General features: G+C 32.8%; 1 protein-coding gene across 3 annotated transcripts in view; it reads right to left on the reverse strand.

Moving 5' to 3' along the window:
- Positions 1 to 7,485: 7,485 nt before the first annotated feature.
- LOC118201825 (uncharacterized) overlaps positions 7,486 to 23,675 on the reverse strand; it is a 132,137-nt gene continuing 115,947 nt past the window's right edge. For all 3 annotated transcript variants that reach the window (XM_085820422.1, XM_085820420.1, XM_085820421.1), the window contains exon 5: positions 7,486 to 10,157. In XM_085820422.1, coding sequence (XP_085676548.1) covers positions 9,310 to 10,157 — 848 coding nt within the window. In that variant the 3' untranslated portion in view covers positions 7,486 to 9,309. The remainder of the gene's footprint in view (positions 10,158 to 23,675) is intronic.

Genomic DNA, 23,675 nt, shown 5'->3' on the forward strand with positions numbered 1-23,675 from the left:
AAACATCTTATATCTTACTATATTGAAACGTTAACTATGAGGGTTAAACTAGAACAAACAAATAAAATTATTAGTACAATAAGAAATGAAAATAATAATAAAACATATTCAATATGAAACAAACACTTAAGTTAATGTTCTTCAACTGGTAAAAGACACAGTTTGGTATTAGGACGTTTAATGTCCCCGTGCACAGTTTTTAGTCTAACCACTCGGACATTATTGTCTCTTCCAGGAAACACTTCTATTACTCGCCCGAGTTTCCAACGTAAAGAAGGCATATTATCTTCTTTAATGAGAACCAAGTCATTTAGACGAATATTTCTGCTAGGCTGTCTCCATTTGCTACGCTGCTGTAGTTGGCACAAGTACTCTTTAGACCACCGCTTCCAAAACCCTTGGAACATCTGCTGTGTTAGTTGCCATCTTTGCAATGGAGACACTCGTACTTCGGTTAAATCTTGTTCCGGAACAGCTGTTAAAGAAGTCTCTATAATAAAGTGTCCAGAAGTCAAAGCTATCAAATCATTGGGATCACTGGAGACCGGTGTTATTGGCCTCGAATTTAAGCATGCTTCAATTTGTACAATTAGAGTTAGAAACTCTTCATAAGTCAAAATTTGAGTTCCAACACATTTCTTTAGATGCAGCTTCATAGATCTAACAGCTGCCTCCCATATACCACCATGATGTGGAGCAGCTGGCGGGTTGAATATCCACCTTATGTTTTCATTTGCTAACCACCTTTGAAATTCTGAAGCCTTCCGTAACTCATAGGTGGTAAGCATACCAGATTGCTTTTCACGAACGGATTTACAGCTGTTCACGAAGCGCAGAACATAAGCCATTATTCCCAGTACTTTGGTTAAATTTCCGTACAGTTCAAGATTTAGTAACGGTTCTGTGGATTCCACAAGTGTTTTCAAAGTAACACATTTACGTTCTTCACTAACGTTTTGCAAGTCAGCTTCGGTATTCATTTCGTTTATGTGATGTCGAATATCTACTTCTGAAAGCCAGGGTGGCCCAGAAAACCAATCACTATTATTAATTAGAGCTTCAGCATCCACCCCCCTCGTAAGTTTATCAGCAGGGTTTGTCTTCCCACTGCAAAAGTAGCAGTTGTTTAAAATTGTTTTCTCCTTGATTTCTACCACACGATTTCTAACAAATTGTTTCCACTCGTTGGCAGATCCCTTGATCCAGTGAATGCAAATTTGGGAATCAGTCCAGTAAAATATATTTCCCTTATCCAACTGCGGAAATATCGATTGCAAATACGAACCTAATCTTGCAGAAATTAATGTTACCAAAAGTTCAAGCCTAGCGAGTGTTACCCTTTTTAATGGAGCCAAACGGGATTTCGACACTATGAAACTTGTTTTATATTTATTTTTCTTCTTAAATCTAAAATATGCTACGGCACCATAACACTTGGGACTGGCATCAGAAAATATGTGAACTTCTATAAACTTCCAACACATATCACTGAAGTACTGTCTGGGAATTTCGAAAAACTTTATTTTTTCAACTTCTTTTAACCATTCCTGAAATATGAATTCTGTATCAATGGGAACATTTTCGTCCCACTGAATACCCTTTTCCCACATAGTTTGCATTAAGAGTTTAATTAGAACAGTAAATGAATTCATAATTCCTAAGGGATCAAAGAGCATACCACATGCTGCTAAAATGATGCGTTTAGTTACTTTGAGATTTTGTAACTTCTCAAACTGAGATACATCTATTTTCAAATTATCATTGACATTGTCCCAGATAAGACCTAAAACTTTCAACGGTACCAAAGAGTCTTCAGATGTTTCATGAGAGTCAATTCCATTAAGTTTCCATAGTTCATTCAGCTCAAGTGAGTTTGAAACCCATCTACGTAAATTCATACTGGCCTCGCTAAGAATGAAAATCATGTCCTTGCTTAAATGTAAGGCCTTTGCTACATTAACTGTCCCAGAAATTAAATCATCTACGTAAAGCTCTTTTAACATACTGCATGCCTCTTCGTAGGCATCTTCATACTTTTTTAAATGCAGTCTTACTGTAGCTGTTAATAAATAAGGTGAGCACTTGACCCCGAAAGGAACTCGATTGTGTTGAAGAACTTGTAAGTTGGAATTACTGTGATCGAGATTTGACCCTTCTTCATTTATCCACAAAAACTTTAAAAAATCCCTATCTTCTTTAGCTAAGCCTACCTCTAAAAATGCACGCTGAATGTCGGCACAAAACGCAATTGAATGTACCCTGAGTTTAATGATAACCTTTAGCAAATCAGGATTTAAATTAGACCCGCTTTCCAAACAATCATTAAGTGATAAATTTCCCTTACTTTTAGAAGAAGCGTCAAAAACTATTAGAACCTTTGTAGAATCCTTCTGCTCGCGCACTACCGCGTGATGAGGCATGTAATACCCCGTTTTCAAACTACTATTTAAATACGTATCTACCCGTTCCACTATACCATCTCTCAAGTGTTCATTAATTATCTCATTATATTTTAAATATAGCTCACTATTTTTCTGAAACTTATTATTTAAAAATTGTAAACGCTGTTTCGCGATTTCATAATTGTTATTTAAACCTTCAACACCCTCTTTCCACAATAATCGAGTTTCATACCTTTTATTTTACAACGGTTATATGATTAACTCTTGCGTCCTTACACTTTGATCCTTCGTCCTTGCCTTGAATCACAAAACCGAAAGTGCTTTCTGTTGCGACTAATTTTTTACAAATCTTCACGTTTCGTTCTCCTAAAATTTCCCAAATATAATCCGAACCTATTAATACTTGAATTTCGTCATTTGTACCAGCATCTGCTAATTCTATTCCCTTCTCAAACGCTATCTGTCGTATCCACCGAGAAGGAACTTTTACTTGCCCTAGTGTTATAGAATCAATGACTATTGCGTTAATTTTTATCTTTTTATTGGGATGGTTTACATTTTGCAGTACGATTTCTACGATGTCATACAAGCGCTCTTTTGCATCTTTGCATCCAAATGTGAAAATGATAAGCGCTTCTTTATTAATAATTTTCAACCCCAGTGAATCAACCACTTCTCGTAAGATGAATGACTTTGTTGACCCTGAATCTAGCATACAACGTAACACCTTTTCGTTCCCCCCCTTTACGCCTAACTGCTGCCGAAAACGTCTGTAAAAGAACGGAAGTCGGTAGTTTAATTTTGTTATTATTTTCATTACATAAGAGCGAAAGAGAAGCTTCAGGGATTGGCGTTTGTTTTGTCTGATTGGAAGTATCCGTCTCTAAATCTTTCGATGCGGCGTCACATATTAACGAATTATGTAAACCTTGGACATTGCACAGTCTGCATTTTTCATCTTTATGAGCACAGAAACGCCTTGGATGCCCTTTCGAAAAGCAAATAAAACATAAACCTCGAACCATTAATGCTTTTCGGCGAGCCTTTAAATCAAGTGCGCAATCATGATTCATATGACAAGCAGATAAACAAAATATGCAGACATTTTGATTCTCTTTCTTAGGCGGGGTAGAAAACTTTCGATTTGGATTAAAATGTGATTTTTGAAAGTATTTAGAGGGAGTTTCGCTTCGAATAGTTAATACTGAAGCATCTTGCTTATTCGTACTGTAATCATTTCTTTTAGAATGCATGTAAGATTTATTTTGATAACCTTGATGGGAACTTTTGTTTCGTATTGATGTTTCATTTACATCAAAATTCTTAGAACGCGCTAACATCATTGATGTTTCCCTACATTCTACTTCCGTTTTCAAGAACGTTAGTAGTTCATTAACATCGAAATTTTGTTTATCACTTCTTTTCCTAGTGAATTCTAGAGTTAAATTCTCGGGTATTAACTTTAACAAAATAGGGGATAATAAATGTCCATAAGAACCACTAGTAACATTTAAAGAATTTAAATTCCTTATTTGTATTTCTATATCGTCATAAAGCTTCCTCAAAGAAGCCGTATTTCCGGAATATTTTACAGGTTCTAAACTCAACAATTTATTCATATGCGCATTAATTAGCAGGTCATCTCTGCCGAAACGGGTTTTTAGTATAGCAACAGCCACCGTATAGTTTTCACTAGTAAATGTTAATCCACTAATAGCATTTAAAGCTAAACCTCCCAAAAGCGATTTTAAATAACAAAACTTGTCAACCGAAATGAGACTTTCGTTTTGGTGAATGGAATTACTAAACTGATTCCAAAATTCAAGCCAAGAACAAGGATCACCGTAATATTTTGTAATTTTTAATTTTGGCAATTTTAAAGTATTAACTTCACAAGTTTTCAACTTCGGGGATATAGTTTCCTCACTAGAATTTCTAGATTCAACTTTACACGCGTTTTTTCTTAATTTTTCCTGAATTTTACATTTAAAACTTATAATTCTTTCCTGATATTCCTGCGCGGAAATTACTTCTGTTTCCAACTCCTGTTCCGTAATTATAAGTTTTTCAATCTCAGAATCGTATTGTTTCAACAACTGCGATTTTTCAAGTAACATTTCGAGTAATTCTTTTAATTTCTCATCCGCGGTTTCACCCTCTTCTAACAATGCAGAATCTATTTTACTCATCAACTTAGTAGTTAAGCTACGCGTCACCGTACGCAACTTCTTTGCCTTATTCATAGCCTCCATTTTACCATTAGATTCTATCAACTATAATAATCACCAAGATTTTTATTCAACAATTCTATTCAAAAATGGAAAAATGAAAAAGGGCCTACCTCGAATTTCTTCGCGTTAAATCCTGGCTTTTCAGTCATGAACTCACTAATTTTCTTCGTCCATTCTTCATCTCCACAAATCAAGTCCGGTGTCACCAGAAAAAATGTACGTATCCAAATGATCAGAAGGTTGTTGATGCTTGTTCCTTGATCTATTGCACCAAGATATTTTACTGTACATTTATTTACAAGTCGTATGCCACCTGGCATGTTTACAAGCGTTATGCCTCCTGGCATGTACATGATAGACATATTCTGCCACCTGGCATGTGAATTGATACATCATACTAGTTTTCTGCCACCTGACAGATACGATGCAATTACCTCAATTAGCGGCAATACGCCCGACATTTTGGCGTGTCCGCTTCCCTTACGTTCTGTAACGCAACTAACTTTTGTGCGGTGCGCCCTCTGGGCACAAATCACCGCAATCACCGAGGAGGCCAAAACAACCACACTTTAAATCATGTCATCCGACTAAACAAAAGTTAGGTTCATTTTATTCCTATGTTTTCCGTGCTCTTCAAGTTTGCTCCTCCAAACTAGCCCTTGATGAAGAACTAAATTATTTAAAAGCAATAGCTATTGACAGGGGCTTTTCACCCAACATTATTAATCAAGCAGTTAAAAAATTCTCATCTCAACACACTAAAAGGCCCACTCTTGTTTTAGGAGATTATAAAAATTCTGTTGTCATTCCCTTCTTTCCATCAATTAGCTATAAAGTTGCACATATTTTGCAGAAATTTAACTTTCGGGTTGTTTATTCTCCCATCAATAAAATTCCGAGTTCCATTCTAAAGGACCCCATTCCGGATCTGAATTCCTGGGGTATTTATAGGATTCCTTGCTAGTGTGGTTTAATTTACATTGGCCAAACTAAGAGAGCCTTAAAATTTCGTGTCAAGGAACATGAGGCATATGTTAGAAAAAAGGAAACACAGAAGTCTTCTGTTGCTCAACAATGTTGGTCCGAAAATCACACTTTCAATTCTTCTGCTGCCAAAATTATTCAAAAAACATTTTCCATTGGAGAACTGGATTTTCAAGAGGCATTCCACATTCATAAAAATCTTTCTGTTCTAGTTAACGATCCTAATTCCAATCCAAATTTGCCTTCGGCCTTTAAAGAAATTATGTTTTAGTTCTGATTTCACCAAAAGATGGCACCATTGCTTATTCTTGTCCAGGCTTTCTTATCTTATCTAATCATTATTTCATATCTTGTTCATTTGTGGTTTTGCAGCTGAGGATGGTGGTTCAGTAAAACCATCGAAACTAGTCCTGAGAAAATTTTGTAAATATAACGCTGATTTTTGTTGTTTGACTTCTGAATTAGTATTTATTTGGTGTGTTATTGTGTCTTAACATGAAAAAATAAAAAATACTTGAAATAAAAAATAATTGTTTCTCATGAAATAACTGGACCACTATAATCTCTCTTAAACAGGCCCAAATTTCACACTAAAATTTAGAATTTAAGTATTATAACTTAAATTTTGATAATTAAAATGGTAATGAATTAATCTAATAGTTCTTTATATGTGCATAGATAATACAAATAGTCAATAGGTTGTGCAAATGGCAATATATATATACACTTTATATATATATATATATACACTTTTTAATATTTCTATTGAGAAATTGGAAATTAATCATTGTAATATTTAGTGGTGGTACTAATGTTTTTCAGTTTTTGTTTAGAAGGTATGCATTAGTCAAAAGGTTGAGAACTGCTGGTCTACAGGATAAATCTAGAATCATACATAAAGGCTTACTTAATTCCATCTTAAACAGTCATGGACTGAATTCCGCTGTCTTTTGAAATGAGATGGTGGCAAAGAGACACAGCTGTATCTTGCAAACAATTCACTCTCACAAAACCAACGTAAAACAGTTTGTTGTGATAAGGACCTTCCTGTATTAGCAAGCCATCAATCAGTTTTACCATTATCATTCTTTAACATCCTGCACAGTGGCACAGAATGCAATCACCTTCAGATGGGGAAAAAAAAAAAAAATATGTTGGCTTCTAGCCAGCTCATTTCAAGATGTTTTAATCATTTTGATGATAATTCTACAATTGGCTTACAATACTACATACATTAAGTTCTCTCACAGCATAATTTTGTACTCCACTAGCTTGCAACATACTTATTTTGCTTTTTAACTTGCTTAGCATACAATTAATTCTCTCAGAATGAATTCAAATCAGAAAAACTTTGTATTAGATATTTTTGGACTTCATGACTACATTTTATGTTTATATAATCTAAAATCTATATTAAGTATACTAATTTTAGTTTTAAATTCTAATTAATATATTGAAGATGAGTTTTTAAATTATTGCTCACTTTTTATTAGTGCTGCATATACTTAAAATTTCTTTTCATAGTTAAGATTAAGATGAACTTAATTTAAACAGCAAAAATAGTGATTAAAAATACATCTCAACAGTTTTATGAATGAATTAAAATTATGCTGGAAATTTTAAATTCGTAGATTTTTAAATTAGAGATGAATAATTACCAAACTTTAATCTCTCATTCAAGGGAAAAAATTAATATTAATAAACATTATAAGTGCTTCTTAACTGCTTTAGTTAAATTGAAGAAGAATGGTACAAAGATGGAAAATTTTGAATGAAGTATGGAATTGGGATATACAAATGAGATTAACAATTTTTTTTTCTTTTATTCAAATAGGAAAATAATAATACTTAATATTGAAAAGAACAACTGCTACTTAATTGCTTTTATTACACAAGAGAATATAGCAAGACATCTAGATTTATCAATTTATTACTTATATTTCTTTTGTACTAAAACAGTATTGTAAAATTAATAAAAGCAAAAGACAAACTCATATTATTTAAATTTCTATTATAATATGTATACAAATTCTAAAATGCTTTTCAAATTTGAATCTTATGTAGTGTCAAATGGAAATTATAAATGCTGAATGTTAATCTAAATCTATTTAAATAATATGATCTTACGCAAAACAAAATTGTATGGATATTTTTAAATACTATCATAATTCCATTCCCCATCAACCATAAGAAAAACTTTTGCAAAAAGAATAACTGTAAATTAAATGCAATAATTAATTACAAATATAGAAATCAGACTTATTTCATTATTGCTTCTAAATTGATGTTTAGAATAGAGAATTTTTATTTGGAACAGGAATATAGTCGTTATTGTTCACAATTTTTTTTTTTTTGGGGGGGGGGAGATGTAAGAAAAGAATGAAGACATTTTGAGCTAAAATAAAACAATTTTTTTAACAATTTACTAAATAAAAGCAATGAATTAAGCAATATTAGATTGACATAGATTTTGAATTTTTTGCAACTGTGAGTCTTAGATTGGCATATTTTAAAATCTACAGCAATCTTAGGTTACTTTCTTTACCTGATTTTAAATACTACTGTAATATGTTTTGCTTCCAGTTAAATATATATTATATTACATTCAATTACAAAACCAACCATACAGACTACTTTAAATCTTGTTAACAAGCAAAACTTTGTATACATCTTGATTTCTTTTCTGCAACTTTATAAAGTAGTTATTTAGAAATATTGAGCGAATGAGTTTCAGATGTTATGAAGTTTCACAAAAATAATGACATATTTTAAAATTTAATTATTTGGTATATGGTATTAAATATTTAATTTGGTAATAATTACTATTAATAATAATGGTATTAACATTTTAAAAAATCTTTTCATGCCATTGCTTCACTGCATTTAATAATTTATTTCATTACAAAAATGAAATATCAAATTGCATAAAAAATTCTTATGCATATGAAAGTAGTTGAAAATAACAATTTAGACTATAAATGTAATATTTCTCCCCTTACATTTTGACTACACTGTCAAAGTAGACTGTTTTAAGGTAGAGCCTTAAAAGATTACTCATTTAAATTTTTTATTTGAAAATATTCTCTCAAAACTATATATGAAATATTTAGAAATTTAAACTTTATGAAGAAAAATAATATTACCTTAATTAATTTTGGTAATATTAAATATAAGCAGCATTTTTTTGTCCATATACGAAATAAATTTGACATGTAATATAATTTATGGTTTTCACACACAAATAAAAATCTTCTTCATCTATACTTCCAACAGTACCTATTCATAGAGGCATATGAAACCTTTACTGCTAAAACTACCAACAATTACTGTACATCTGTTTCTATTATAGGAAAAGTGAGTCATTTAGATTCCTTTGGCAGTTGTGTTAACAAATTATTTTCATCATATTACATTGAAGGTAAAAAATACAAAATAACTGACATAAGAATACAATCAATTTGCAATCAAGTATATTTATACACAATTTTTATAACTCTTATATAAGAATCAAAGCTGTTAAAGAAACAGGAAACAGTCAGATACAAGATACTTAAAACACAGTATCTCCCCTCAACATATCGATTACTTTATCAGCTGTTGCATATATAATAATGTTATGCTTCAGAAGTATTTAGTGTATTTTTAAGACAAAAAACAATAGTTAATATTATAGGCCATACAGAAATCACATTTTACAGATTATCCCTCCTATAATTGAGGTAACTTAGTAATAATGATGGTAGAGGCAAATGTGCAATTTTCTTAACCATATAATTGGTGTAATTTTCTTCATCTGCAATTTTTTCTTTAGCCTGATTTTCTTCATCATCTTTCTCAGAATCTGAGTCCCTTGGGATAATTCTCTTCCAAACAACAGTTGCAGCACGTCGTTTAACCTTAGATTTAGGCTGAGATGAATGTCCAGAGCTGGTACTGGGAGACTGGTCAGAATCTGAATGCTTTCTTTTATGCAAACGCTTTGTCTTCCCTGAAACGTTCTTTTTTGGTGTGCGCAATGCCTCACTGGATTGATCGCTTGAAGTTGACTGTTTTTTGCTTGATAAAGTTATAAATGAAGCACTGCACAACAATTCATTGTCAGGAGACTTTTCAGTTGTATCCATCGAAATATCGGAATCATCATCCTTTGCTTCAGAGCCATCTTCAGGTTTAGAATCAGAGTCGCTGTTGGCGATATTTCGGCTATGCTGTTCAGACATTTCACTTAATGACTGCAATTCAGCATGTCTGCGGAGAAAATCTTCCAGAAGAACTGACATTCTAGATGGTATTCGAGAGCTGATAGTGTACTCTGGGCTGTCAGAATCATATTCAAATTCTGAATTGCTTTGACTGTGATTGCTGAGATCACTCTCATCAAATATCGGTATAACAATTCGTCGGACTTGTCTTCTTTGCCGCTTTTCCATTTTCCTTTGTTTTATTTTTAAATTTGGGTGTTCTCTATCAATATTCTTCCTCAAAATGGATCTAATATTAGAACGACATATATGCTGAAGTTTTGGAGGGCAAATATCATCTGAAAATTTAAATATAATTTAAAAGCATTATAAAAAATCATTTGTTATATATATACACATTAAGAGATATTAAGATAATCAACATACACTGCTTTCTGTACAAGCAAACCTTACAGAATATGTATTCTTTTTCATTAACATTATTACATACCAAAAATTTTTTTTTTCAAAAAATCTTGTACTTTAATTTTCATGCAAATCACATAAAATTAAAACAATGCTAATAATTAAAAAAGTAAATTTTCATACTCAAGTTAGCAGTACAGCCCAAAATATCTAAGCTGATATTTCATATTCTACTAACTGCCTGAAACAGTTATAGCAAAAAAGAAAAAATACAGTACAAAGTCTTTAATCCGGACTCGTCCTGACTTAGGCAATTGCGAATTATCGATTTGTCCGGATTATAGATCATCAGTTTAAATCTGGTAAGATGGCATGCAGAAATTATAAAATTAAAAATATGAAACCGTAATTTATGAAATAAAGAACAATTATGATCTAAAGGGTATCAAAATTCCCCCCCCCCCACCAAAGAAAAAGAGCTTAATATTTATTTGTTAACTTTATTAAACATTTCTTTCAATGTAAGTTGTTTAAGTTGCTTCGTTTTATGTGATATTACTTTCTCTTTAATTCTATAAACAGACATAATTTCTTGTTCAGTTACAAAGTTCCACTGTTCAAGTCCTATAATTGCTGTGTCGAGAATACCGACTAATTTGTCAATCGAAATTTTCGTTTTCAATAATCTCTGTGTCACTTTCTTCACTATCGGAAGCGAATTATAATGACGAGGAACTTGTTTTAAATCATATCAAAGACGGAGTACATCAAGATGAAATATTGCATTTAGTAAGGAATTATAAGCCAAATAAAATAAAAACATCTGCCCTGAAGATAAGGATAGTGCTGACAGATCAACTTCCAGTTCATTGCGCGCCACGACGTCCCCCCCCCTGCAGAGCAGCGTGAAATTGATAAACAGATTTCGGAATGGTTAGAGAAACAAAGGAGATAGATGCCTTTATCCCTTTTTTGCAGCAATTCCACTTTTTGTTTGATGGACATCGAAACATAGTTTCGCTTTATAGATCCTTTGGCAGCTCCAGCATCGGAAAAGTCTATTTGACATAATCAAAAGTTCAAGCTTACTTTTATAAAATTGCTCTAACAGTTTGCAAAAAATAATAAGCCGGATCCAATTCGAAGATTAAGGAACAACGCAATCTATAACATTAACTGAAATATATAATTAGATAATTTTAGCTTAGCTTATACTGTCCATTATACATTAAACGAACATGCGTAAACATTATTATGTGCATGCGCACATGCATATGCGCATGCGTAAAGGTATTACGTGCATGCGTTAACGCGTTATGCGTTGACATATGCACAGAAAGTTTGTAGGAGGTCTGGATTATAGATCATTCCGGATTATGGGCGTCCGGATGTATATAACGACTTTTGGGTGTATATAACGAGTTTAAGGAGCCCAGCTGATGTAATTTCATAAGATCAGCTTCTAATTGATATTAATAAAGAAGAACTGCATTTGTTGCTTTTACATTACTAATTTGTTAATCAGTAACAGACAGACAAAATTTGAAAGAAAAATTAAGTATCTCATGCTTTCCAGAACGGCAACACTTTTCTTTTAAATCACTGAGTTCCCTGATTAAATTTGAGATATAAATATTTTAACACTTTCTCAAGTGGAAAGACAATGTTTTTAAGTTGCTGAATTTCTTAGTAAAAAATTCCTTAAATTTGCACAAAATATGAAATAAGTAAAAAAAAATTCCAAATTCAGAATGGGGCCTACGCACCTTCATAATCTAGCGGCTCTGTGTCCAGCCATTCTTTCATAATGTAAGGAACATATTTCATACATACACATTCTTCATTATTTAATAGTGGAGATGATTAGCAGTACTCTGACATATTTAAATACCACATTCAAAATACTGCGGCATATTTATGTAACCCTCAACAAAATTACCATACTTATAAATCTGCTCTCTACTAAATTTGAAGGAATCTAAAACTTTTGTTCTACTGCAGTATTGTTGATTGTTTTAACACCAGCAGTTTATGAGACCTACTCTGGAAACAGATATTTTCAACATCAACTTATTTTATATTCTTAACAACTGAGATTTTCATGATGATCATGATTTTTGAATTTTAAGTTCTTGAACCCCTTCTAAAAGAAGGAAAAATCCACTACAGTCAAAAGTCGTTAATTCAGACACCCATAATTCGGAATGATCTATAATCCGGACCTCAAAACTAAAAACTTTCTGCGCATGTGCCGCGTTGACACATGCGCATAGGCGTTTATGCGTGCGCGTAAGACCTTTTACGACTGTGCATATGAGTGTGCACAAGTGCAGAATATGTTTTCGCGTGCGCGTTTTATGTATAATGGACGTATAAGCTAAAATTATCTAATTATCTATTTCAGTTAACGTTGATGGTTGCATTGTTCCTTAATTTTCGAATTGGATCCGGCTTATTATTTTGTGCAGACTGTAAGAGCAATTTTATAAAAGTAAGCTTAAACTTTCGATTATATCAAATAGAATTTCCGATATATATTTGTTAATATGTAAAGGATCTAAAGCGAAAGTATGTTTTGAAATCCGAAATCTGTTTATCAATTTCACGCTGCTCGGCGGGGGGGATCGCCGCAGCGGGCGCATAATGAAATGGAAGTTGATCTGTCAGCACTATCCTTATCTTCAGCGCAGATGTTTTTATTTTATTTGGCTTATAATTCCTTACCAAATGTAGTATTTCATCTCGATATGCTCCGTCTTTGATATGATTTAAAAGAAGTTCCTTGTCATTATAATTCGCTTTCGATAGCGAAGAAAGTGACAGAGGTTATTGAAAACGAAAAAATTTCGATTGACAAATTAGTCGGTGTTCTCGACATAGCAATTATAGGACTTGAACAGCGGAACTTTGTAACTGAACAAGAAATTATGTCTGTTTAATAGAATTAAAGAGAAAGTATTATCACATGAAACGAAGCAAAACTTAAACAACTTACATTGAAAGAACTGTTTAATAAAGTAAACAAATAAATATTAAGCTTTTTCTTTTTGCAAATTTTGATACCCTTTAGATCATAATTGTTCTTTATTTCATAAATTATGGTTTCATATCTTTAATTTTAGAATTTCTGCATGCCATCTTACGAGATTTAAACTGATGATCTATAATCCGGAAAAATCGATAATCCGGAATCGCCGAAGTCCCGACGAGTCCGGATTAACGACTTTTGACTGTATATGCAGTTTTACAATCTGAAATTAATTAGAAACTGCAATAATTTTTAACTACTTTTTTAGTTTTAACTACTACTTTTTTTTACAATACTGATTGGAAAGAAAAAAAACTGACTGGACTGAATCCTAGAAATTCTTTGAACTTTATGCTTGCACATAAACTCCTTTTATGTACTTGCTCCTAATGGTACTTTTCTGCTATATGACACTGCAGTATGCTAGATAATCAAAGTCAAGCATGCCCTGAAAAATGCCCTTACCTTGCTCTTCTGAAAATGAAGCCCTCCCTCACTTTTTCAATTAATCAAACATGGAACTAAGCATTTTTGAGGGTTATCCTTTCTATTTAAAATTGAAACAAAAAGTATAATTTTATTTCTTCGTCTTGTGTAAAATCAGAAAACAATGCACATTTATTTTCTAAAAACCAAAACCGTGTTATCTAGTATTTATTATTAAGTCACATATTTTTATCTTTAAAAAAACAATGTTATACCTTAAGATTGGTTCATAAGCATTTTTTCTTATTGATCAAAAAAATTCTTCAGAGCTTTTTCATACTGTTTTTGTCTTGATTCCCATGTTACAGCAAAACCCAAACAAAACATACCTATGCCATAGATTATGAACATGCATTAACGGGCCCTTGCTGCACAATGCAATGTGCTGAAGGAGCACCACAACACTGTAACATAGTTCCCCATTTTATTAATTGAACAGAAGCAAATGTGTTCACAACATAAAGGAGTGATTAGTTTGGCTGAATAAATGCAACATTTTGGTGGTACCATCTAACGTTCAGGATGATGAATAATTATGGTACTCTTCTGTTATCAGGAGCATATTCAGAAATGTATGAATGAAAGCATATGTGTACGTGTATACAACACATACATTCATTATTGCTGTACCTGTTTACAAACTTTACTGCTATACTGTTGATTGTGAAGCCTTCTTTCTTTTTCCACATATACAATCACTGAGATTGTCTCTTTGAGACAGGATGAAAGTTTGATGTTTGGAAATTTATTTATTTCATTTTATTTTCTTTAAAATTTTTTTACAAAATCAGTTCATCATTGGGGTTAATTTATTTTCCACCAGCCTTGAGTTATCACATTATCTTTTAACACAAAAAACAGAAATCTGCATATTCACTGGCATGTATTTTTAACTCTGTAAATTGAACATCAAAATAAAATAATCTGATTATGCAGCAGTTACTTTACAAAATCATATTCATCCTTATATTCTGGACATGTGTGCATGTGTGTATGTTCAAAGATAATTCATGAAGTTATAAGAGTATGTTAGGTTAGTAAGTTTACACAAGTTTCGTACAAAAAAGACCTGCAACCTAAAAACTACACATTACAATCAAGCAAAGTGTTTACAATTAAAATTTATACTTATACACATACATAACATACTTATATACATGCATACATGACCACATAAACTCCTTTCATGCACACAAGAATATATACATACATTTTTTAATCCGGTCCTAATAACAGAAGAGGAACATAATTATAACAACTCTTATTTCAATGGTGGTGCTATGTGAACATGGGAACAGAATCAAGATTGCATTGCAAAACTAAGCTCTAGAGCCAATAGGTCTTTTTAAGAGGAAATGGTGCAGAAATCCCTTTAAAAGTCCCCTTAGTCTTGCCTATGAACATTTTGTGTACCAAACTTAATTTTGATAGGCAATGACAGCCACTTATTTAAATGTTTAACAATCATATAAATTTCTTCTAACTTGTAAATAATAATGATAATAATATTTACATATTCTCCTGCCTTCCTTTCAATATCAAATTTTCAATGTGTAACCGTTTGAAGTAAATCCTTAGGTAAGAAGTGTATATAAATGTTGACAGGTCATCTCATTGACCTCCTTGTATGGACTATTAAATTATACACATTTTTTGCTTTTTTCCTTGAATTACTCTCACTTAATTAACTATTTCCTCGAGGTAAGTTGAAAAAGACATCAAAAATTGCAAATTTCAAAATAAGTATCTCAGCTAACTTTGTCCTATGGAAGTCACAGTTCTTGTATTCTTATTTTTTCATAACAAGGATAAAACTTCTCCAAATATAAGTACAGTACAAAGTCCGTAATCCGGAATGATCTATAATCCCGACCTCAAAGCCACAAACTTACGCATGCGCGTAAAGCGTTTACCCATACGCGCTTCCGATTGTTAACTTTTATTCCGATTGTTAGTTTTTTCTTATGCAAATTTTGATTGGAGGTCAATCGGCGGTAAGCTAACGTGGTTGCCGCTGACGTCGAGATCGGCGGGTTGGCCGAGTATTATATTTTCGTCGGTATCGGTGAATGAGTTTTTTTTTATGAGTTAGCATAATGCTAGTTTTCTTTCACTCAATGATTTTAAATGTAAAGGCTACAGTGTTAGCTTATTTTATTTTTAATTTACGGAATAAAGCATGAATTTTATTTAGATTAGTCAGCTTTATTTAAGGAAAACAAAACAAGCTTCGCCTTTATCGCCACTGCCAACAGGGTTATGGGCCCAGCGCCAACAGCTAATCAGTCATCCAGTTCAACTCAGCATTGATGGAATGTAGGTGAAGAGGGATCCACAAAAAGAAGCTAACCTGTCTTAGAAGTTTGTTAAAGTTGTTGTGCTCACACTTAATTGAAGATGTCATTACTACCTGAAGGTTTTGAGCTGTTAAACCATGACAATTGGGATCGATGGTCATATGAAAATGCTGTTACTGGATAGAAATTGTTGGAGCTTCATAGAGGACAAAGAAGAGGAATTAGATAGAAGTGCAACAAGGCAGGAAAAGCAGGAATTCACACCGAGAGAGAATAGAGCCTTCACTACATTATATTATGGAATTAAAACTGAGTTTAGGCCTGTAACAGCTTTAAATAATATTAAAGTCTTGTAGTTTAAATAATTTAAATAGATGAACATTAAGGTATTTGTGAATGGCAATATTGAAATGCAGGCTCGAGAGCTGCATGCATTTTCTTGCGGGAAGCATGTAATTATTTTTTTTTAAAATAAATTTATAGAATATGTTTTCTCTTCTTGTTTGTATGTCGCCATTTTTGAGTGTTAAATAAAAGTTATTGCTGTGTTCCATCATTGGAGTTGCTTCATTTCGCCAAAGAAGTATTACAGTCTTAATTATTTTGGAGGCACCGACTGAGATCGAATAATCGTGCATATTTTTATTTTATTAGTTCATCATTAAACATAATATTAGTGATACCAGATTATTACCTCCTGTTAATATTGAATTGCTTTATTTTATTAGTTCATCATTGAACGCAATATTAGTGATACCAGATTATTACTTCCTGTTAATTTTGAATTGCTTTATGTTATTAGTTCATCACTGAACGCAATATTAGCGATACCAGATTATAACTTCCTGTTGATATTGAATTGCCTTATTTTATTAGTTCATCACTGAACGTAACTTCCTGTTCATATTGAATTGTCTTATTTTATTAGTTCATCACTGAACATAATATTAGTGATACCAGGTTATTACTTCCTGTTGATATTGAATTGCCTTATTTTATTAGTTCATCACTGAACGTAATATTAGTGATATCAGGTTATTACTTCCTGTTAACACTGAACTGCCTTATTTTATTAGTTTATCACTTGAACGTAAACTTAGTGATACCATTTTAATGCCATTTCTACTAGAGCTCAAAGGAAAAGAAAAATAGCTGAAGAGCAGATCTTGGAACCGACGAAGGAAGAAAATAAAGCATCCAGAGATGTATTTGAAGAAGAAGTTAAATCACCAGAATTAAAAGAAGAAGATGTTCAAGAAAATTTAAAAAACAATAAAGAAATTAATATAGAGAATCATTTTGAAATGCAGCGTTATCATCATCTTTTGGCTTTTGATTTAATATCAAAGCCGCTACTAATAGATGAAGAAAACAATTGTCGAAAGCAAATGACAAATGAATATCATCTGAAAGGCACAGATGAACTGAGGAAAGGCTTTACTGTGAATTATAGCCAAGGAACTGGTCCACCATGGAAGAGATCTAGGCGCCGTCAAGAAAAAAAAAAAAAGAAGACTAATTTGAACACTGGCCCATAACAGCTTTAAATAATATTAAAATCTTGTAGTTTAAATAATTTAAATAGATGAACATTAAGGTATTTGTGAATGGCAATATTGAAATGCAGGCTCGAGAGCTGCATGCATTTTCTCGCGCGAAGCATGTAATTATTTTTTTTTAAATAAGTTTATAGAATATGTTTTCTCTTCTTGTTTGTATGTCGCCATTTTTGAGTGTTAAATAAAAGTTATTGCTGTGTTCCATCATTGGAGTTGCTTCATTTCGCCAAAGAGGTATTACAGGCCGCTGATACAAGAATGCTCAAGTGGTAAAGAAGCATGGGAAGTTCTACAGAAGCAATTCGAACTCAAAACAAGAGCAAGGATAATTCAGTTACTGGATGAATTTTTTAGTATTAGATATATCCCAAATGAAGAAATAGAACTATTCATCGTGAGGATAAGAATGACTGCAAAGAAGTTGGCTGAAGCTGGACACAACTTGGTAGGTCTTTTTAAAGGATTTCAGGCAATAAGGAGATTACCCCAGGAATACTGCGGCATAGTACAGTTGATCTATAGGTGGAATGATGAAGATTTTACATTGGAAAGAATTGCTGAAGAACTGGCAAGGGAAGGAAGCCAACTTCGCCAGGTAAATGCTGATTTAGAAGACAGCAAGGTAAGCGTGAGAGTTGAAAATAAAACTAAATCTAAGAAAAAAATGAGGAATATGAGAATAGGACCTTGTTTCAGATGTCATAAATTTGGACACTTAACCACTCAATGTAAAGAAAATGTAAGTAAAAATTAGAAGTTTAAAATAGACAATAAAAATGGACAGTTTAAAGATAAAGAATTAATGTTAGTAGAAAATTATGTAACAACTATAGATAAAGAAGATAACGCAGATAAATTTAATTGGGTCATAGATACTGCAGCTACAACTAATTTCTGTAATAATATAAATTTAATGACAAATTTTGAAGAAATAAATGATATACGTACGTCTTTAGCTGTAGGAAATTGTGAAAGTAAAGTACTAGGAAAGGGTACCGTCAAAAAGAGTAGGCAATTGAATAAATTGAATTGAGTTAGATAATGTGTTACATAATCCAAATCTAAGGAGAAATTTACTATCGGGAGCAAGGTTAGAAAAGGCAGGTGCTCATTTTGTGATTTCAAAAGGGAAGATGTGGATATACTTTAATAATTGGGATAGATTATGCTACGCTAAACAATATGACAGATTTTATCACGTAAAACCATTTAGATATGCAACAGGTAAAAAGGAAGCTGGTTATGGTACAGAAATTAGAAAGTTAAATAAATTAGATGATGCGATGTTATGGCATCGGCGATTTAGCCACATAAATTTTGATTATATTAAGAATACTAGTAAGCGAGATATCAAAGCGAGAAAGGGTTACCAGAAATTGAAAAACCAATGCAGAGGTATGAACCGTCTGTTATTGCAAAATCTAGTAGAATAATTTTTAAAACTGTTCCAAAGAGATCAGATAAACCATTGCAGTTGGTTTATTTAAACGTTTTTGATCCACTCCAAGTTCCCTCTAAGGGTGGGAGTAAATATTTCCTTGCTATTGTGGATGACTATAGTAGATTAGTAACAGTGTAGTATATGAAAAATAAAAATGAATAGGTCTACAACTTTAAGAATTATCATAGGCAAATGGAAAGACTGCGAATAGAAAATTAATAAGTATACGCACCGATAATGGTGGGGAATTCTGTAACAGGCAATTTGAAGGGTACTTAGCCGAAAATGGAGTTAATGTTGAACGCACAAACGCGTACACCCTAGAAGAGAACGGTGTGTGTGAACGTTTTAACCGAACGGCATTAGACGCAGTTAAAGCTATGCTTAATGATGGTAAAATGGGAAAAGAATGGTGGACTGAAGCTCTTGGCTGTTTCGTACATACGTGGAACAGAGTATGTCATAAAAGCATCCGAACCCGTTATGGAATGTTCCTAAATAGAAAACCCAGTGTTTTTTATTTTAAAATATTTGGTTGTAAAGCCTATGTTGGTGTGCCAAAACAGATTAGAAATAAATTACAAATGACGTGCAAAGAAGGAACCATGGTAGGATATGCAAAGAAAACTAGGGGTTATAGGATATGGCTACCAGAAGAATGCAGATTAATGGAAACCTGTAATGTGAAGTTCGATGAAAAACTGAATGCAGTAAATGGGATCCTGGACCAGAAATTGAAAACTAAGTTTAAAAGACTAGAGGAATCTGCACGATTAGCAGAATCAGATGAAGAACAGGAAACTTCTAGAGAAGAAATAAAGTTGTCAGATGACAAACCAACCTCGAAAGAAGTATCAGATTTAAATGGCAAAGAAAAGCAGTTAACAGGCCAGACGGAACACGTTCAGACATATATTATTTTATGTAGAGGCAACAGACTCCCGTTTTAGATCCTATAATGATATTGAAAAGTATTGTGAGGCAAGAAATATTAAATTTGAAAAAGATTAGTGGAAAAAACGAATACTTGGGGAAAGTTAATTTTGTAGAACAGGAGACTAGCTCCGTGTCTGAAGAGGCAAATTCCGTAGAAATTGTTATTCCACAAAATTTTAAAGAAGCACAAAAATCAGTAAATGCTGAAGAATGGGATAAGGCAATGAAAGAAGAAATTGACACAATGAAGAAAAGAAAGGTTTGGGAATTAGTCGAAAAGCCAGAAAATAAAACTATGCTAGGAAACAAATGGGTCTATACGCTAAAAAGAAATGAAAAGAATGAAATGGTTAGATACAAAGCACGTTTAGTACAGGGATTCAGGCAGAAAAGAGGTGATTTTGATGACATTTACAGTCCTGTAGTAAATTTCTCAATCATAAGAATATTTTTCACTATCCTGGTATGTTTATGTGGATGGACTAATTGTCAGTTTGTAAAGTACTTTAGAAAATCTACATTTTAAGAAAATACAATGGTGTAATTGTGTTTATAACAGTTCAAATGTAATTCTCTTGTTATATGTAGATGATATTCTGATTTTTAGTAAAGATCAATATAGTATAGACAAAGTAATTTCACAGCTGAGTAACTTTTTTGATCTTAAAGTATTAGACAAAACTAAAACGTTACTTGGAATTAAATTCTTAGAGAAATACACATTTTTAACAGGGTTCATAGCCACATTTTAGTTAAAAAAATAAGCACCTATAAGCACTTTTCAAGAACATTTTAAGAAAAAAAATAAGCACCTGTCTAATTACATTATACACAACCGCATAACCTTAAAAATTAGACTTGTAATTAAAAATATGAGAAATGCAGTATTTATTAAGAAAGAATAAGCATTACCTCAACCATGGAAAATAATTACTTTTTTTTTTTTTTTTTTTTTTTAAATTTTAAATAATAGTTCAATTTACAGAACTAGTTTACAATGAGAGGGAAAAAAAAAACTATGCAGAACTAAACTATATTACAAGATTTAATGATGAAATTTCAGTTCAAAATAGAGAAAAAAATAATAAGGCATATTTATTGTATTCACTTGGAACCTAATAATAAATACAATTTTATTTTTCCACTCATATTAATATTTAAATAATTTAAATCTAAATTCTAAACATTTTCTAAATTTTCATTGTATATCAGTTTTCTCTTAACAGATATTGCAAGCAAAGTAATTTAAGTAAAAAAGAGGAACATTTCTGAAATCAGAAGACAGAAATTTGCTTCATGCAGTCATCCTTTAACAGTAAAATCTTAGCTAACCCGCATACTTGGAAATTGGCGAATATTCGGACAGTCGAGCGTAACTTGAAAAAGAGGAGCGGAGGGGGGGTAGACTGTAGCCGCTCTTTAAATTTTTCCGCTAAATAAATGCTTTTGACATTTCGATATGCGCATCATATAAAAATAAACCAATGGAACTGAAAAATATTCTGCTTAGCAGGCACAGTAAAACTCTTTTAAGTGTTCATAAACAAATCTCGGACAAAACATCAAAATTAATTATCTCTGCAAAATATTACAAGCGTTATTGCGCAGTACGTGCACCGTAATTCTTCCCTACGTGATATTACGCAATCAGAATCAACAGCTGCCAGTATTGGGAGAATAAAGAACTAAATAACTGGGGTGTTTTTCATTCTAATTTTCAACAGACGGCGTTAAATTTCCAGAATAGAATCATTCTTCGCTTGGGTTGGTAGACCGCAGAACTTTTAGTCCTATTCAATCCAGATTGGAAAGTGGAAAAAGAAAAAAAAAAAAAAAAAAAGAAGAAGAAGAAGTCCGTTGCTTGTTTTGCAGCGAACTGTAACAGTTTCAATATTCGAGATTTTGCGGAGAAAGGGGAGAACCTCCCAATCTTCGTACTGTATAATGTATTGGCCAAAAAAACAAAATTATTTTGACTATTTGATTACTTTCCCTTTATTTATTACTTTCGCATTTCTTTGACGAATAGAACGATGGGCACCTGTCTGTACTCTTCGTGCACACCAAAGGTTATGTTAATGCAGAGAAAGGAGAAAAACTATTTCCGGGAGTATGATTCACCATCTGACATTCCCTATTAGGAAGAAAAGTTGTTTATTTAGTTTCGGCTTTGGTACCGGGAAAAATAGCGTGTTCATTAAAAAAAAAAAAAAAAAAAAAAAAAAAAAAGCACTAAAAGCAAAAAATAAGCACTAAAAACAAAAAAATAAGGGCTTTAAAGAAAAAGTAAGCACCTATAAGAGCCTTTATATTTTATTTTCAAATAAAAGACATTTGGATATTTTTGCTTTTCTTTGGAGTACGCCTTCCGGTATTTCACCGAAGCTGCTGCTCTGGATTTAGGTAAGATATTTTTGCTTTTTGATTCCCTCGCTATGCTTTACCTCGGTGAAATATGAGTGAGTGTCAGCCATCCGCAAATTTAGATAATGAAATCTCAGCCGCCGAACAAGCCTTCGGTAGAATTAATATACACTTAGAGAGAGCTAATCTCCCACCCAATGTTAGCTCTTACACAACCCTAAAAAAGCAAGCTATTGCTGATCTCCTTAAATTCAACTCAGTTGAAAACAAAACTAGCGATGATCTCAAACGTATAGCGGAACTTGAACGCATCATTCAAGATTACGACGCATTCTTAAATCTGGCCGTCATGCATAAAAATCAAACAAACAATTCCATTATGGAAAATAACAACGAAAGCGATGCTATGTTAAAGGCAAAAGCATCTAATAAAACACAAAAAAGCGATGCAAAAAATATAGAGCGTTCGACTATATCTAAGAATAAGAAAAAGAAAATTACTACTGACAGCGACGGGTTTAAAACCCCCCGCATCACGCATAAACGAACGCATTCAAATTCATCGGAAGCTGAACTACCCGTACAGAAAAATAAGTTCAATGACCTACAGGACGATGACCGCATGGAGCAGGAATCGAACTCAGAGTCCGCAGGATTTACTCTCGCCAAAAAAAGCACTGGACATATTCCCCCAATTGTTCTCTCAGATTTTACAGCCAACTGGGATACGTTAAAAGAGGAAATCGAAAATTTAGGAGTAAAAAAAGTCAAAGGCAATCTCACAGGAGATACACTCAACATCAAAGTCTGGGATAAAGATGACTATCGCGCAATCACGGAGTTTCTGGCCAAACGAGGTGTGCAATTCCACACATACAAAATTAATTCCGAAAAACCAATCAAAGTAGTAATTAAGAAACTGCCTAGAAACTCAAACGTGGAAATAATTCACAAAGAACTCACTGAACACGGAATTCCTGTAGAAAAGATACGTCAGCTCGAAAGATTCCGAGAAGGAAAAATTGTTAAACTACCTATATTCTTAGTCGAGGTCAAAAGAAACGAAAAGGGTAAACAAATCTACCAAATAAAGCAACTTCGTGGATTAGACGTCATAGTCCGTGCTTACAAATCCAGACCTGGCCCTGTGCAATGCCACAGGTGCCAGAGATACGGACACACTCGAGATCTATGTCATTACAAACCTAGGTGTCTTAAATGCGCCGAACCGCACGAAACTTACACCTGTAAGAAGAACAAGGACAAACTACCAGCGCTCTGTGTTCTGTGCGGCGATTGCCACCCGAGCAACTCGAAGGAATGTAAATACCATCCGGATA

Source organism: Stegodyphus dumicola, chromosome 7 (assembly GCF_044657685.1).
Source record: "Stegodyphus dumicola isolate Sdum_Otavi_A_Nest chromosome 7, ASM4465768v1".
Taxonomy (NCBI): Eukaryota; Metazoa; Arthropoda; class Arachnida; order Araneae; family Eresidae; genus Stegodyphus; species Stegodyphus dumicola.